The sequence below is a fragment of the Glandiceps talaboti genome, chromosome 23, assembly GCF_964340395.1.
Source record: "Glandiceps talaboti chromosome 23, keGlaTala1.1, whole genome shotgun sequence".
Taxonomy (NCBI): domain Eukaryota; kingdom Metazoa; phylum Hemichordata; class Enteropneusta; family Spengelidae; genus Glandiceps; species Glandiceps talaboti.
In genome coordinates this window covers 15,579,665-15,597,989 of record NC_135571.1, presented here as the reverse complement: position 1 = coordinate 15,597,989, position 18,325 = coordinate 15,579,665, and the positions used below count along the sequence as shown (strand labels likewise).

Below are 18,325 nucleotides of genomic sequence, written 5' to 3'. Positions count from 1 at the left end.
TCAGTGCAATAAGTATAATTTATTAATTTGAATCAGTGCAATAAGTATAATTAATTAATTTTGATTTGAATCAATGCAATAAGTATAATTAATTAATTTGATTTGAATCAGTGCAATAAGTATAATTAATTAATTTGATTTGAATCAGTACAATAAGTATAATTAATTAATTTGATTTGAATCAGTACAATAAGTATAATTAATTAATTAATTTGAATCAGTGCAATAAGTATAATTAATTAATTTGAATCAGTACAATAAGTATAATTAATTAATTTGAATCGGTGCAATAAGTGTAGTGAATTACTTTGATTTGAATCAGTGCAATAAGTATAATTTATTAATTTGAATCAGTGCAATAAGTATAATTAATTAATTTTGATTTGAATCAATGCAATAAGTATGTTGAATTAATTTTGATTTTGCAGCCAAATACAGACCTTCATGGAGTCATCCAAGTCATGGCTGTGGAGTTTAGCAAAGATTGTCCAATTTATTCAGTGACATCTACTCCTCAACAAAGCAACACATCAGTTTACCAACCAGCCACACAGTCCCTCTATCATTCTCCTGCACAATATGAAGGTAACGATCCATCATACATGCCAATGAATCCAGTAAGGAGAGTGTCATCAACGTCATCCACCTCATCATCATCATCACAACCAACATATATGCCATTAAATGCTAGAGAAGTGTCACCACTTGACGACTATCAATCCCTGACGACAGTTACTCCTGAAGTCAATCAAACTTCTTACTATAACTTAGCTATGCCAGTCGAGAGAAATCAAGCACCATTGGCACAAAATCCAAGAGTTATGTCAAACAGGCCATTACCTCCAAGTAAGCATCCATTTTATTGTCATAAATATGTTTAACATATGATATTGCTGACTACAACTCTGTTCCCATAAACAAGGTAGTAACAACTCTGTTCCCATAAACAAGGTAGTAACAACTCTGTTCCCATAAACAAGGTAGTAACAACTCTGTTCCCATAAACAAGGAAGTAACAACTCTGTTCCCATAAACAAGGTAGTAACAACCCTGTTCCCATAAACAAGGAAGTAACAACTCTGTTCCCATAAACAAGGTAGTAACAACCCTGTTCTCATAAACAAGGTAGTAAAGGTGTTCAATTACCTTGTAGTGTCATCTTCATAAAGTGAATCATTTTCCAAAAACCTCTAATAATGCAAATATTGCATCATACATACAGCTGGTATTAATACCCCTGTCTTTATTATGTCTGACCAGCACAATATGTCACCAATGTTGTCCCTGAATAAAGTAACAAAGACACCAAGTCCTCTTACCATTTCTGAGTACCATTAGTACAAAACCACATTGACTTCATTATGATGTCAAAATTCTAATTGATATCAAAACATCCGTCAGATTTTAGATTTTTATTTCTGATCTCCAACTAGTAACTACTGGAAGTCTGCCAACCAACTGGCAGATACTAAGAGCTTCTAGTACCCAGTTCTGACATTTAGATGTTATTACCCAATATTTTTCTTTGGTCAGCCAAGGAAAATACAAGTGACCTTGTCACTGTGAGTCGATGGACGAGTAGTGATGCCCCATAGATCAAGAGTATTTTCCAGCTGAATAAAGAAAAATATCGGAGAATAACATAATTATACTAGCACCAGTAATATCAAAATTAGGGAAATTAATAGTAATTTTGAACGTTTTGACTCATATTTCGGACACAGCAGAACCAGTGACATAGTCTCGTGTTGTCGTAACATAGAACGACCAGTCTAAGAGTGTATATTCCACGATTTTTGTTCTAAATGGCTCGTGCATTGTATAAACACAGTTACACCAGTGCTACACTGGGTTATTAAATTACGACTAAACACTTTCAAACTACCAAGTTTGCCTGTCACACACTGACCATAGTTTAAGCTCAGCATAAGACAGGCAAACTAGTTAGGTAGATAGAATTCAGTTGTAACTTTACGTTAGTGCAGCGCTCGCATAAATGTGTATGTCTGAACATGGTATAAGCCATCATTTTAAAATTCAGGAGAGAATATATATCTGATTCAATAATATATTGTTGATTCTTGAACCTGCAATATGAAGTCCAAAATTGTAGGCCTTGCCACAATTGACTGTGAGGGTGCTGTATCAGTCAAGCATTATTCTCCAGTGGTTCTCAGAATAATTGTAGTCATCTTGGCAGTCAAGCGTTATTCTACAGTGGTTCTCAGAATAATTGTAGTCATCTTGGTAGTCAAGCATTATTCTACAGTGGTTCTCAGAATAATTGTAGTCATCTTGGCAGTCAAGCGTTATTCTACAGTGGTTCTCAGAATAATTGTAGTCATCTTGGTAGTCAAGCATTATTCTACAGTGGTTCTCAGAATAATTGTAGTCATCTTGGTAGTCAAGCATTATTCTACAGTGGTTCTCAGAATATTTGTAGTCATCTTGGCAGTCAAGCGTTATTCTACAGTGGTTCTCAGAATAATTGTAGTCATCTTGGTAGTCAAGCATTATTCTACAGTGGTTCTCAGAATAATTGTAGTCATCTTGGCAGTCAAGCGTTATTCTACAGTGGTTCTCAGAATAATTGTAGTCATCTTGGTAGTCAAGCATTATTCTACAGTGGTTCTCAGAATAATTGTAGTCATCTTGGTAGTCAAGCATTATTCTACAGTGGTTCTCAGAATATTTGTAGTCATCTTGGCAGTCAAGCATTATTCTACAGTGGTTCTCAGAATAATTGTAGTCATCTTGGTAGTCAAGCATTATTCTACAGTGGTTCTCAGAATATTTGTAGTCATCTTGGCAGTCAAGCGTTATTCTACAGTGGTTCTCAGAATAATTGTAGTCATCTTGGCAGTCAAGCGTTATTCTACAGTGGTTCTCAGAATATTTGTAGTCATCTTGGCAGTCAAGCGTTATTCTACAGTGGTTCTCAGAATAATTGTAGTCATCTTGGCAGTCAAGCGTTATTCTACAGTGGTTCTCAGAATAATTGTAGTCATCTTGGGAGTCAAGCGTTATTCTACAGTGGTTCTCAGAATAATTGTAGTCATCTTGGTAGTCAAGCGTTATTCTACAGTGGTTCTCAGAATATTTGTAGTCATCTTGGCAGTCAAGCATTATTCTACAGTGGTTCTCAGAATAATTGTTGTCATCTTGGTAGTCAAGTGTTATTCTACAGTGGTTCTCAGAATATTTGTAGTCATCTTGGTAGTCAAGTGTTATTCTACAGTGGTTGTCAGAATATTTGTAGTCATCTTGGCAGTCAAGCGTTATTCTACAGTGGTTCTCAGAATAATTGTAGTCATCTTGGCAGTCAAGCGTTATTCTACAGTGGTTCTCAGAATATTTGTAGTCATCTTGGTAGTCAAGTGTTATTCTACAGTGGTTCTCAGAATAATTGTAGTCATCTTGGCAGTCAAGTGTTATTCTACAGTGGTTCTCAGAATAATTGTAGTCATCTTGGGAGTCAAGCGTTATTCTCCAGTGGTTGTCAGAATATTTGTAGTCATCTTGGCAGTCAAGCGTTATTCTACAGTGGTTCTCAGAATAATTGTAGTCATCTTGGCAGTCAAGCGTTATTCTACAGTTGTTCTCAGAACAATTGTTGTCATCTTGGCAGTCAAGCATTATTCTACAGTGGTTCTCAGAATATTTGTAGTCATCTTGGCAGTCAAGCGTTATTCTACAGTGGTTCTCAGAATAATTGTAGTCATCTTGGTAGTCAAGCATTATTCTACAGTGGTTCTCAGAACAATTGTTGTCATCTTGGCAGTCAAGCGTTATTCTACAGTGGTTCTCAGAATATTTGTAGTCATCTTGGCAGTCAAGCGTTATTCTACAGTGGTTCTCAGAATAATTGTAGTCATCTTGGGAGTCAAGCGTTATTCTACAGTGGTTCTCAGAATATTTGTAGTCATCTTGGCAGTCAAGCGTTATTCTACAGTGGTTCTCAGAATATTTGTAGTCATCTTGGCAGTCAAGCGTTATTCTACAGTGGTTCTCAGAATATTTGTAGTCATCTTGGCAGTCAAGCGTTATTCTACAGTGGTTCTCAGAATATTTGTAGTCATCTTGGCAGTCAAGCGTTATTCTACAGTGGTTCTCAGAATATTTGTAGTCATCTTGGTAGTCAAGCGTTATTCTACAGTGGTTCTCAGAATATTTGTAGTCATCTTGGCAGTCAAGCGTTATTCTCCAGTGGCTCTCAGAATAATTGTAGTCATCTTGGTAGTCAAGCGTTATTCTACAGTGGTTCTCAGAATAATTGTTGTCATCTTGGCAGTCAAGCGTTATTATTCTACAGTGGCTCTCAGAATAATTGTAGTCATCTTGGTTTATGTTTATATCTTGAGACTGTAAAAATTAAAAATTTATATCTTGAGAAAACTAGCCAAACATTTTAAGATACGATTCTTACTCATTTGTAAATTGAGTCCGTAGATCACATGAAATATGAGCCAATTTACTCATTTAAATATACATTTAGAAAATCAACAATATTGTGTGTACAGTAAATGAATGTTGTCAGCATATTGTGTGTACTGTAAATGAATGCATATCGTAAATCATCCTGTAAGCATGCATGGAAGCCACTTGTGTATCAAATTCACTGCTGCAGCAGGCCACTTGTGTATCAAATTCACTGCTGCAGCAGGCCACTTGTGTATCAAATTCACTCCTGCAGCAGGCCACTTGTGTATCAAATTCGCTGCTGCAGCAGGCCACTTGTGTATCAAATTCACTCCTGCAGCAGGCCACTTGTGTATCAAATTCATTGCTGCAGCAGAAATTTAAAAATACATAATTATGTTAATACTGTTTGTTATGTCAATAATTATGCAAATGATAGTCAACTGTAAGCCAATCATTTATTGAATATTATCATATGCATAACACCTATAGAGCAATCAGTGTTGAGTGTCCATTCAGAATCTGCATAAATTTGCATGTTTTTTAGAATTTCATAGCGTTGAAATGACTTCATTCATTTTGAGTGATGTATGCCACATTTTAATATTCAAAAATGAAAAGTCACCCGGTGTGTACTAAATTCAGATTTAGATTTCATTTTTATTTCAAGGCCCATGGCAGCAAAATCTAAATCTAGTAGGTACTATGTTTATTATCAATATTGTATTTAGACAACGATTCTCAATGTTTGACTGTAATTGTCAATAGTCATCAGATGACAGATACTGACTTGCACCATACAAGGTCATAGGTCATAATTTATAGTTCATATGTGACCTTGACAAATATTGCAAACCTTAACATTATCATCAATGTCAAATTAATATTCTAGTTTTTGTACATAGATGCAGTTTACTAGACAAGAAGTGAGATATACAAATTTAGATTTATCAAGATTTCTTTTTAAAAAGTTCTTACAAAATCATTTGTTCATTGTGAGAAATAGTGTTACCATGATTGCCAGACATTACTATAATTAGGTACTAACTAGTTTCGTTACCATAGTGGCTTTTCCAATATCTTTTTACCGTTATGATTTTCTTTTAGTTCCTGATGAGCATGGAGTGTTACAAAGACAGTCGCCTATTCCTCAAAGGCATCCTCAAGGTGCCATTGCCATGCACCACCATTCTCCACTCATTGCAAGGCAACCTGATACTATGCAACAATGTCCTCAAACAGTGCAGATGCCAAGGCATAGAGAGAGTGATGCAGGTAGTGTCAACATTGACAGAACAAGAATGCTGGAGTTACAATTAGCAAATGCACAAAGAGAACTGGAAGTGATGAAATTGAAAGAGAAAACAAGAGAGTTAGAAGAAGCCCAAGTTTGCTCCATCTGTATGGAGAATAGAAAAGACACAGCATTTCAATGTGGACATATGACATGTAAAGACTGTGCTGATGTCTTACACAATTGTCCTATCTGTAGACAACCCATTGAACGCAAAATTAACCTTTTCCAAGGTTAATGTGATAAACCACTGGACATTACAAAGGTAGTCTGTAAACCATGAATGCTCTGATGTTGTCTGGCTACATTACCAAATTAGTCTGTAGACTGCCAATATGTTAGATGTCTGGCCACATACCAATTAAAACTCAAAAGAATGCTTCTCGGAAGTGGTCTACAAGCCACTGTGGTATAGCAACTCACATTGAAAGTCAAAATAGCATACAATTTTTACTTTGGTCTATAAGCCACTGTGGTATGGCAACTCACATTGAAAGTCAAAATAGTATACAATTTTTACTTTGGTCCACAAGCCACTGTGGTATGGCAACAAATATTGAAAGTCAAAATAGTATACAATATTTACTTTGGTCCACAAGCCACAGTGGTATGCTATCTCTTATCTGAAGTCTAAACTTGGTATTATATTCTTTGAAGTGTATAAGTTACTGTGTATGCCGACTTCAATATGGATTGTAGTATCATAAATTCCGATTTCAATATGGATTGTAGTGTACAAGTCACTGGTATCATAAATTCATCTGAAAACGAATTTCAATATACATTCTAGTCTACTCGTCACTGTGGTACCATAAATTCCTGATTTCAATATGGATTGTAGTCTACAAGTCACTGTGGTATCATAAATTCATCTGAAAACCGATTTTTTTTCTTCCGTAAGGAAGAGATATATAAATGGGTGGAAGTCTGTGTGTCTGTCTGCCTGTCTGTCTGTCTGTCTGTGTCATCGTTTGCTCAATTCAAACCAGATTTTGAAGACGTATTCCATAGGGTAATGGCAAGTCTTGATTAGGTTTTGGTAAAAATCTCATGAATATTAATGAGAAATTTACATAATTAATGATTTTCGGTAATTGGGCTATATCTCAAGCATGCACACTTAAAATTCAATATAATTTGATACATGCATTTGCAATACCAAAGTGCACTTGTCCTGAAAATATTATTGATGTAGCTTTTAGTTTTAATAAATTATTGGCATATTTTTGTAGGCCACTAAAAAGGAAAAAATAGTTTCTCGTCAGGAAATGTTGTCTAAAGTGGTACGACGATACGCTTATTTTTTTTTTACATTCTCAACAAATTTCACAGAACATGTTGTGGTTGGCCAGGAGATCACTAACAGCAATGAGCAAATAGCAATCAATGAGAAAAAATAACTTATTACATATGTTCTGTTGTATTCCAATGATTGTCTGTAGGAACGATAATCTCAAAACTTTGCCCTTACGGAAGACATTCAGTTTACATCTGGTAATATACATTTAATTCTAGTCTGCAAGTCACTATGTAAATGACAAACGAATTCCAAAGTTTTTACCTAAAAATGAGGATTGTAGACTACAAGTCCCTGTGGATAAAACATGCCAGTTATAACTATTATAAATTGGTAACTTGAATAGAATAAGATATTGGTAAAAATATTAGAACATCATAGTGAAATATTAACATGGGGTTATTTTGTATTTATTTATGGAAACCTAAACCATTAGAAGAATAGTAGGATTTTTAATTAACACAAAGATTGTAAGAAGTGGACCAATCATGACTGACAATACATTAAGTTAACCAATCATGACTGACAATACATTAAGTTAACCAATCATGACTGACAATACATTCACTTAACCAATCATGACTGACAGTACATTAAGTGGACCAATCATGACTGACAATACATTAAGTTAACCAATCATGACTGATAATACATTAAGTGGACCAATCATGACTGACAATACATTAAGTTAACCAATCATGACCGACAATACAAATAGAATTGTAGACCTTACTTTAGCTTATATAATATCATAACTAGGCAAAGCCCATAAGCTCGCTGAAGTAAGACCTTTATTTGACTGAATAGAGAAAGAATAGAAATATTGATATAAAGTTTTTAAACAGTTGTGTTACATATTAATAGTATGACTTTAATTGTGCAAGTTTGTTTGAATTGTTTACATTTTGGTGATAGAAGTTTTTATGTGCATGTCAATATTGTGAATAAAACCATTTGATAAATATACATGTGACGCTGTCTACCAGAGAATTTAATCACAATGAGAATTATCATAGGTTTAATCTAATATTTAGAAAGTTGGCTATCAAAATAGGTAAGTGTTTTTGCTAAGGTTGGGAAACCTGGTAGTAAAAATGGCAGTTTCCCCATAGAGTCTATGGTAATTTTGTTTGGGAACCCAGGTAAAATGACATGGTAACCCCAGTAGATTTTACCTACTCACTGCCCTTAGCAAAAACAGTGAGATGAAAATACAAGATATTGTCTGACAACTATATAGTTACAAATACCAAGGATCTTACAAAGGTTACTTCTGAGTGCAGTTTAGTGTTTTGAAAGTGTAGGTTTTTAGCACAACTGAAATTATTGATAAGATTCAGTAGTGCTATAGGCATGACAAAGTGTCTGTCTGTGTTTGTTTGTTTGTTTGTGTGTGTGTGTGTGTGTGTGTGTGTGTGTGAACAACTTAAAGTCAAAAACTGCTGGACCGATTGCTTTGATATTTGTTGGTCATGTTAATTTTGGTGTCTAGTTGGGAATTGTTCAAATGAAAATGATTGTATCAGAGATGTGGGTTTTGGATCACAAAAATGTGATGTTTGGTCAAAAAACTTAAACTCCAAAACCACTGGGCAGATTGGCATGGAATTTGATGGGAACATTCTTAGATGTGAGTAAATTAAGATTTGTTCATGACATGATGATGGCCTTAGTATTATGCAAATTAGGGCAAAAAATGTGTCTTTTTGGTCAAAAACCTATAATTCCAAAAGTACTCAGCAGATTGGGCTGAAATTTAATAGGGGTGCTTCTGTGGGTGTATAGATGAAGAAATATTAAGCATATAATGATCTCATCTGTAATATGCAAATTAGGTGTAAACATGTAAATTTATATCTCAAAAAGTACTTGGTCAATGAGACTGAAACTTGGTGAGATGTTTCTGGAAGTGTTATTCTGTAGAATTTCTTCAAAATATTTTGACACAATGGCCCTAAAAACCATGGCCATGCCTTTATTAACAACCAAATGGCAGTATATTTGGTCAAATAACAACATCATCTGATAGGCAAGTGAGTAAATATTCAAAAAATGTATGCAAATATCCCTAGCAACCATGACCAGGCCCATAGCAGCAGCCAAGCAGTCATGTATTTCATAAAGATAACAGGGATTAATAGACAATTGAATAAACATTCAAAAAATGAATGTAAATTTGTCTAGCAACAAGACCACGTCCATAGCAACAGCCAAATAGTCACATATATTACAAAGATAACAGGAATTATTATTATTATTATTATTATTATTAGACTTTATTTAATCTCGATAGACTGTTGAGCCAGTGGCTCTTCTCACACAGTGTCGAGAATTGAAAGACAAATGAATAAACATTTTTTAATTGTATGCAAATGAGCCTAGCAACAAGACCATGCCCATAGCAACAGCCAAATGATCACATATACTGCAGAGAGAACAGGGATTAAGAGACAATTAAATATTCAAAAAATGTAAATTGCCTAGCAACAAGACCACACCCATAGCAACAGTCAAATCATCACGTATATTGCAAAGATAATATTAGGAATTCATACACAAGTGAACAAAAACATTCAAAAATGTATGCAAATATATCTAGCAACATGACCATGCCCATAGCAATAGCCAAATGATTGTGTATATCGCAAAGATAGCAACATGGTTGGATAGGCAAGTGGATTCAGCAAATGAACACCTATTGTTAGCATGGACTAGCATATGGATAAACATTTTTAAAAACTGTACAGTTGTGCTACAACGCCATTGGTGGTATTTTTTAGTTTAGTAGTAGAGAAAGTTATTTTAACCTTACATGTCCTTGAACTGAAGACTGTTTCCACATTTGGATGTACAATAAATATTTATATAAAATTAATCTAGTTTCATTTACTGTGGAGACATGTCTTGAACCTTCTAATGACATTATTTCACATATCAAAATTTGAGTTGATGTGGGCCGGAGGAATAAACTATGATGGTTCAAGTATCAAAGTTTGGTCATGAGTTGATGTGGGCTGGAGGAATAAACTATGATGGTTCACGTATCAAAGTTTGGTCATGAGTTGATGTGGGCTGGAGGAATAAACTATGATGGTTCAAGTATCAAAGTTTGGTCATGAGTTGATGTGGGCTGGAGGAATAAACTATGATGGTTCAAGTATCAAAGTTTGGTCATGAGTTGATGTGGGCTGGAGGAATAAACTATGATGGTTCAAGTATCAAAGTTTGGTCATGAGTTGATGTGGGCTGGAGGAATAAACTATGATGGTTCAAGTATCAAAGTTTGGTCATGAGTTGATGTGGGCTGGAGGAATAAACTATGATGGTTCACGTATCAAAGTTTGAGTTGATGTGGACTGGAGGAATGAATTATGATGGTTCACGTATCAAACTTTGAGTTGATGTAGGCTGGAGGAATAAACTATGATGGTTCACGTATCAAAGTTGAGTTGATGTGGGCTGGAGGAATAAACTATGATGGTTCACGTATCAAAGTTTGAGTTGATGTAGGCTGGAGGAATAAACTATGATGGTTCACGTATCAAAGTTGAGTTGGTGTGGGCTGGAGGAATGAATTATGATGGTTTATTAGTCCCCGCGGACAAAGTCCGGAACGGGGACTTATGGATTGGGTTCCGTCTGTCCGTCCGTCCGTCCGTGCGTGCGTCCGTCCGTCCGTCCGCAGCTGTTTCTTGGAGATGCCTGGACCAATTTTTTTCAAACTTGGTACAGGGACAACATACTATGGCATACATATGCACGTCAATTTGTTTTATGATACGATCCAATATGGCCGCCTAGCAACCATTTTGTTTGCGAATTTTCCCTGTCTAGACCCCTAACTCAGACATGCTTTAACAGATCTCATTCAAAGTTGGTATTAGGACAGTGTTATATGACATACATGTTCATATTCATCGTTGTCATGATACGATCCAATATGGCCGCCTAGCAGCCATTTTGTTTGTGAATTTTCATGTCCAAAGCCATAACTCAGACATGCTTGAACAGATCTCATTCAAAGTTGGTATTAGGACAGTGTTCTATGACATACATGTGCATATCCATTTTCATTGTGATACGATCCAATATGGCTGCCTGGTAGCCATTTTGTTTGGGAATTTTCATGTCCAAAGCCATAACTCAGACATGCTTGAACAGATCTCATTCAAAGTTGGTATTAGGACAGTGTTCTATGACATACATGTGTATATCCATTTCGTCGTGATACGATCCAATATGGCTGCCTGGCAGCCATTTTGTTTGTGAATTTTCCATGTCCAAAGCCATAACTCAGACATGCTTAAACAGATCTCATTCAAAGTTGGTATTAGGACAGTGTTCTATGACATACATGTGCATATCCATTTTCGTTGTGATACGATCCAATATGACTGTCTGGCATCCATTTTGTTTGCGAATTTTCATGTCCAAAGCCATAACTCAGACATGCTTGAACAGATCTCATTTAAAGTTGGTATTAGGACAGTGTTCTATGACATACATGTGCATATCCATATTCGTCGTGATACGATCCAATATGGCTGCCTGGCAGCCATTTTGTTTGTGAATTTTCCATGTCCAAAGCCATAACTCAGACATGCTTGAACAGATCTCATTTAAAGTTGGTATTAGGACAGTGTTCTATGACATACATGTGCATATCCATTTTCGTCGTGATACGATCCAATATGGCTGCCTGGCAGCCATTTTGTTTGTGAATTTTCCATGTCCAAAGCCATAACTCAGACATGCTTGAACAGATCTCATTCAAAGTTGGTATTAGGACAGTGTTCTATGACATACATGTGTATATCCATTTCGTCGTGATACGATCCAATATGGCTGCCTGGCAGCCATTTTGTTTGTGAATTTTCCATGTCCAAAGCCATAACTCAGACATGCTTAAACAGATCTCATTCAAAGTTGGTATTAGGACAGTGTTCTATGACATACATGTGCATATCCATTTTCGTTGTGATACGATCCAATATGGCTGCCTGGCAGCCATTTTGTTTGCGAATTTTCATGTCCAAAGCCATAACTCAGACATGCTTGAACAGATCTCATTTAAAGTTGGTATTAGGACAGTGTTCTATGACATACATGTGCATATCCATTTTCGTCGTGATACGATCCAATATGGCTGCCTGGCAGCCATTTTGTTTGTGAATTTTCCATGTCCAAAGCCATAACTCAGACTCCATTTTCATCGTGATATGATCCCCCATACCCAACCAATCCTTTATTGTTGGAGGCATATTCCATGTCCAACAAGCACACACAACATATCTAAGTCTGTTTGTTTTAGGTTCACAAATGTTGCGTGATCAGAGTAGTGATAATTCCTTAAAACCCAATTATAGCGGGGACTATGTCATTCGATTCTCAATGACTTGTGTATCAAAGTTTGAGTTGATGTGGGCTGGAGGAATGAATTATGATGGTTCACGTATCAAAGTTTGGTCATGAGTTGATGTAGGCTAGAGGAATGAACTATGATGGTTCACGTATCAAAGTTTGAGTTGATGTGGGCTGGAGGAATGAATTATGATGGTTCACGTATCAAAGTTTGAGTTGATGTGGGCTGGAGGAATGAACTATGATGGTTCACGTATCAAAGTTTGAGTTGATGTGGGCTGGAGGAATGAACTATGATGGTTCACGTATCAAAGTTTGAGTTGATGTGGGCTGGAGGAATGAACTATGATGGTTCACGTATCAAAGTTTGAGTTGATGTGGGCTGGAGGAATGAACTATGATGGTTCACGTATCAAAGTTTGAGTTGATGTGGGCAGGAGGAATGCACTATGATGGTTTATGTATCAAAGTTTGAGTTAATTTTGGTAGGAGGAATGAACTATGATGGTCAAAAAGACTCCAATTTTTTTACAGCAGTAAGCTGCTAAGGGTCTGGTCAGTTTCTGTGGTGTGGGGGTGGGGAGGGGTGGATTGGTGGGGGGTCGTCACCCTGTTTTTGAAATTGGCAGTAGGTTGTGTCATGCTGTATTGAAAATTGTGGATGGGGGGGGGGGGGTCATTGTGTTTTGGATTGTGATGGGAGAAAAAATCCTTTTCTACAATAGTATATAGCCTTGTCTGAGATGTGGTAAATGTAAATATTTGTTCTTGTCCCTGTTTCTTACATCAATTCTTAATGTTACTTCACGTAACAGTTCAAACATAACTATACATTAAGAAAAACACTAACAAAATTCAGGAAACACAGAACTGCATTCTAAGCATGCTAAAAACTATCCTGAAACAAACCCATGATGGTGGACAGAAAAATACAGACAACCTCAGTGACAACTGGTGATACGAAACAGCATGTTTTATATCCAGAGAATGAGGAATTTACAGTTACAGTTCCGGTGAGTAATCACTACACAATTCTAGATGGAGGTTACTAGCCCCCGTCGGACGAAGTCCGAGGCGGGGGCTTTATAAATTGGGTTCTGTCCGTGCGTCCGTCCGTGCGTGCGTGCATGCATGCATGCGTGTGTCCGTCCTCAGCCATATCTCGGACAATCATGGACCGATTCCTTCCAAAATTGGTACATTCATAATTAGATATGAGTTACATATGCACGCTGATTTTCTTTTGGATGCGATGTGGTTTAGCTGATTTACAAACATTTAAAATATTTCACATGTCTGTAACAATAATTTGTAGAGTAAATTGTACATGTGTATGAACATGGGTTCAGAATTGCAATCATCGAATTCAAATTTAGATTATCGAATTCAAATTCAGATTAGATTCGGATGTTTGTAAGAGTGACTTTTGTTTTTTATATCTGCATCGATAAAAGGTAAGGAGAATTATTATTCTTTATTGTCAATGTGCTTTGGATAATTATTAATCTTTATTGTCAATGCGCTTTGTACCAGTATGAAAACTAGTGCACACTTCATAACATACAATGCATTTCATGCTGTGCCAATCATAATTGTACATTTGTGGTAAATGGTATGTGTGTAAATAAAGCTTTTGAATGAAAGTTGTAAGCGCAAGTATGCATATTTGTTTATCAAAATCATCAAATATGGCCGGAAAACGGTTTATTGTACTTTTTGAGAATTATTTGGTCCCTATCCAATTCGTCTAATATATGAATATGTCTAATAGTGTGAATCCAAATCTGAGAATATTGTGCAAGATCGCCAACGTTATCCAAAAAGAGGCTGATGACGTATGTGCTTTAGATTTCATTCATGAATTGTAGTGCTCGCACAGAATTTCTTCCATTCTCCACGATACAGTAGATTCCGTTGTAAGTTTAACCCTACATTATTGTGCGGTAAAGGTAAGGGAGTTCGAATATGTTTTCTTGCATTTGTGACAGCATGTATACAACGGGTTTACGTTTAAAAAACAGGGGTTTCACTTCGTTTACAGCCGTTATATTTATACTATAGTTGGGCGCCGTTTGACTGCATGAGGCCATGACCATGATGGAGACATTATAGTATTTTCTACACCAGTTCTAAACCGAACTTTTTGTGACCGTGTATGTCGTATAAGCATACTTCTAATTTACAATGTATAACCTGTTTATTTTCTGCCAATCGACCCGAACGGGATCGCGAAACCAATGAACGTCAACTCGGAAGTAAGACAACTTATATCAGTACAGTAGTGCAGTGTTCTCCGCAGAGGGTTTTAGCGTATCGGGCCCGATATCCTTTAATTTTCGCCGATACGCTATCAGTTGTCCCGATACGCTATAAGATTGTAGAGGGTTCGGTAAATATTGTTCATCTGTCAATCGGTCAGCTGACGCCTTTATTGTTTCACAACGTTTGTATTGATCCTTCACAAGTTCACACATAAGCAGCAAGTAAAACTATAGAGTGTCTAATTAATTCAAATGACTATTCAACCCTCTACCATTGCCAGACAGATTTATTTGAAGTTTGCCGTCAGTATTGTTTTCGATAGGAATAAAATGCGTAAACCCGCTAATGGTAGTGTGATCGATTCACACTACGGTACAACAGTTTTCGGTAAATCAGAGGCAAAACCGGCCCATCAGTAACGTCGGTTCGACCGTAGAAGCATGTCGGAACTGCCAGATTTTGACAACTATAAAAACAAACGATGTCGTGCCATTTTGCTATAAAGTATAAAAGTTCGACAAACGCATGAAGTTGACATTCAATGAGTTCGAGTGACAGAGTAACACTAACAGTGATAACACCGAGTATGTCTCAACCCAAGAGCATGTGCATTCTTCAATGTCGTGAAAAGAGTTGAACAGACTAATGTACCTTTCGATAAAGTGGCGATGTTATCTCCGATTATCAGTTTCACGTTCAATTTTACCCTGAAAACACGTTTAGTTTGTAGTTTGACATTGTATACTGATACATCGTACAACTACGATGAAAGCATGGATTTTCCAAAATGGCGGCCATGACGTCACAAACTCTCGCGAGTTTTTGAAGTCCTCCATGGGGAAGTATAGTAAGTCTCGTGTATCACGATATTTCGGACTAAGACGATGTCTGCCGGTAGCTGTACACAAACTTTTCGTGTTTCGAAAGTCTAATTTATCTGTGGACATTAAGATTTAAATAATTTCAGCTTTCCTAACAATAATAATCAATAACACTGCTTTATGAGTTTCTTATTGGTGCTAATATTTTGAAGTAAGAAATTGGCCTTCAACTTTCCTTTGGCCACATGTACATGTACTACTTGTTTGATATTATGATGTACTTTGATTTTTCGGGAATATAATTATATGTAAATTGATGCTAATTTATGCTAATGAGCCGATATCCTATCAACAAATCCTGGGGAGAACACTGGTAGTGTTTTCACAAGTCATGAAACAGTTGCAGTATATATCCCCGGCCGCCGTGTCCATGCCCCTAGATCGACACGTCGATGTGTTGTAGCAATACTTCGTAGAATCACGATCGATGTTGAATTTTCTAAGTAATGCAAAAGTAACTGAATACATTATCCAGTTTATGATTTTAGGGACACGATGAATCAATGAGTGTACGTACGTTACTCGTCCGCGTTTCACTAGGCTGTGGTTTGGAATGAAATTCTCAAGCCCCACAACCAAGCCTGAACACGACGCTAAGTCAGACACAACATTCAATTATCATTCCAAAACCACCATGCACATGGCACCATTAGATGGTGACCGGTGTTAATTATCATAATTTATACGTATCCATTGTTGGTGATATCCAATAGTATTACCGAACGTCATACATGATAAGTAGTATTAGTTTCATGGATACCCGGGAAACATAGTAATACTAGTTACTGGTGCGTCGTGAAGGTGGGCGACGCGAAACGGTTGCTTGAATGACAGCTGGGCGATGTAATGACACAGCAATTTCAACTTAGCTTTAGAGAACAAATACGGAAGTACCGTTTGCCTTCCTTTTGGTCATCTTTTCGAACAAAGCAGTTATCACGCTTCCTAAACAAATATAATAAAATTTGGTGGTCCGAAATGGAAAAGTGGTGGTCCTGTGGACACCGTTAACTTAGACCCCTATAGTCACTTTATCAACCTATTTTTTAGCCTTGACATACATGTACACCAATATGAACTTCATCGTGAAATTAACTGACGTGATAACAGAAAAGTTCCAAATTGATAATGGAGTTAAACAAGGCTGTCCACTAAGCCCGACATTGTTTAATATCTTTGTAAACGATTTCACTACCGGACTCGCAAACATTGAAACAAATGCACCAAAGCTTAATAACAAAACAATCAACAGCCTGTTGTATGCAGATGATATTGCATTGATGTCAACATCCTATGAAGGAATACAGAATGCACTGGACTACCTTCATCGATACACAACAGACTGGCGATTGCAAGTAAACACAAACAAAACACAAATAATGGTATTTAGAAAATCAGGATGCAAACAAGATACAAGACAATTCAAATGTGGCTTGGAAGAAATAAAAACTACAGAACAATACACATATCTCGGTGTAACATTCAAGACAAATGGCTCTATGAGCTCCACAGCAACCAGATTGTCAGACAAAGCCAGCAAAGCTGCAAGAATCCAGTCACAGATATATTCGACAAAGATAAACAGTACTAAGATAAAGGAAAAACTCATGAATACAACACAGCTACCTATCCTGACATATGCTGGCGAAATATGGGGTGTTCTCCAAAATCAAACAACTTGGGACAAAACAGAGACAGAAAAATTCCATCTACGTTTTTGTCGCCAAATATTAAATGTCAGCAACAGAGTGAGCAAAATAGGATGCAGAATGGAACTTGGGAGAGAACCACTGATTAGTAGAATATACTACTCAGCAATAAACTATTACAAATACCTCAAGACATTAGACAATAACAACTTAGCCTATTATGCAATGAATGACATGGAGAACAATGATTACACAGGTTCATGGCTAACTACCTTTGAACACAATATACAATTATATAACAGCAAGAATATCAACAATTTAACAAAACAAGAACTATACAACTCAATTAGACAATATTATATCAATCAATGGAATGAAAATAACAAAAGGGAAAACTCTAAGTTACGTACATACAACAACTTCAAAAATTCCCTGGAACAAGAAGAATACATTAAAGTAATGAACAATAAACAACACATCAAAACAATAGCCAAATTTAGATTAAGTTGCCATCAACTTGCCATTGAGAAGGGTAGATATACAAAACCAAAAACACCAGTAGAAGACAGACTATGTACACATTGTAAAGAAATAGAAGATGAAAGACATCATCTAATTCATTGTAAATTATATACAAAACAAAGAGAAAAAATGTTTAGTATTATCACTACCCTCAACTCAAACTTTATAAACTTAGATAGAGGAGAGCAATTTAGATATATACTACAATCAAAACATAAGGATATTATAACCGCTCTCTACATATACCTGGATGATACATGTAGTCAATAGACACACACTAGAACTACTGTATACTTTAATATTTATATTTCATAGATCATTATTAACTTTATTTTGTTTAAATACCAAATTAGAAATGTAAAATTTTCTAAACGGCTAAAATAAAGTGTTATCTTATCTTATCTTATCTTACATGACCCCAAAATGAAAGGATTTTCAAAAATTAACAAGACCAAATAAGTATGCCATTTTCTCATGCCATGTTGACAAAAGTTGACAGATGTTGATATTTTTGCATGCTCTTTTTGTCTATTTTATGCACAGAAATAACTCATTGGTATGGTAACAATTTTGTATACATAAAAACAAGCTTTTTCATACACTTACCAACACCTTCAGTCCACATAAAGTGCACAGAAAC

General features: G+C 36.1%; 2 protein-coding genes across 3 annotated transcripts in view; both read left to right on the top strand.

Moving 5' to 3' along the window:
- Positions 1–8,321, top strand: part of LOC144452815 (uncharacterized) — a 123,987-nt gene extending 115,666 nt beyond the window's left edge. For both annotated transcript variants that reach the window (XM_078143977.1, XM_078143976.1), the window contains exons 11-12: positions 429–846; positions 5,527–8,321. In XM_078143977.1, the coding sequence (XP_078000103.1) occupies positions 429–846; positions 5,527–5,951 (843 nt within the window). In that variant the 3' untranslated portion in view covers positions 5,952–8,321. The remainder of the gene's footprint in view (positions 1–428; positions 847–5,526) is intronic.
- A 5,920-nt stretch (positions 8,322–14,241) lies between these two features.
- The window catches only part of LOC144452950 (uncharacterized), a 31,315-nt gene continuing 27,231 nt past the window's right edge, over positions 14,242–18,325 (top strand). Inside the window, exon 1 of the mRNA XM_078144184.1 lies at positions 14,242–14,320. The gene's annotated coding sequence lies outside the window, so the exon portion shown is untranslated. The remainder of the gene's footprint in view (positions 14,321–18,325) is intronic.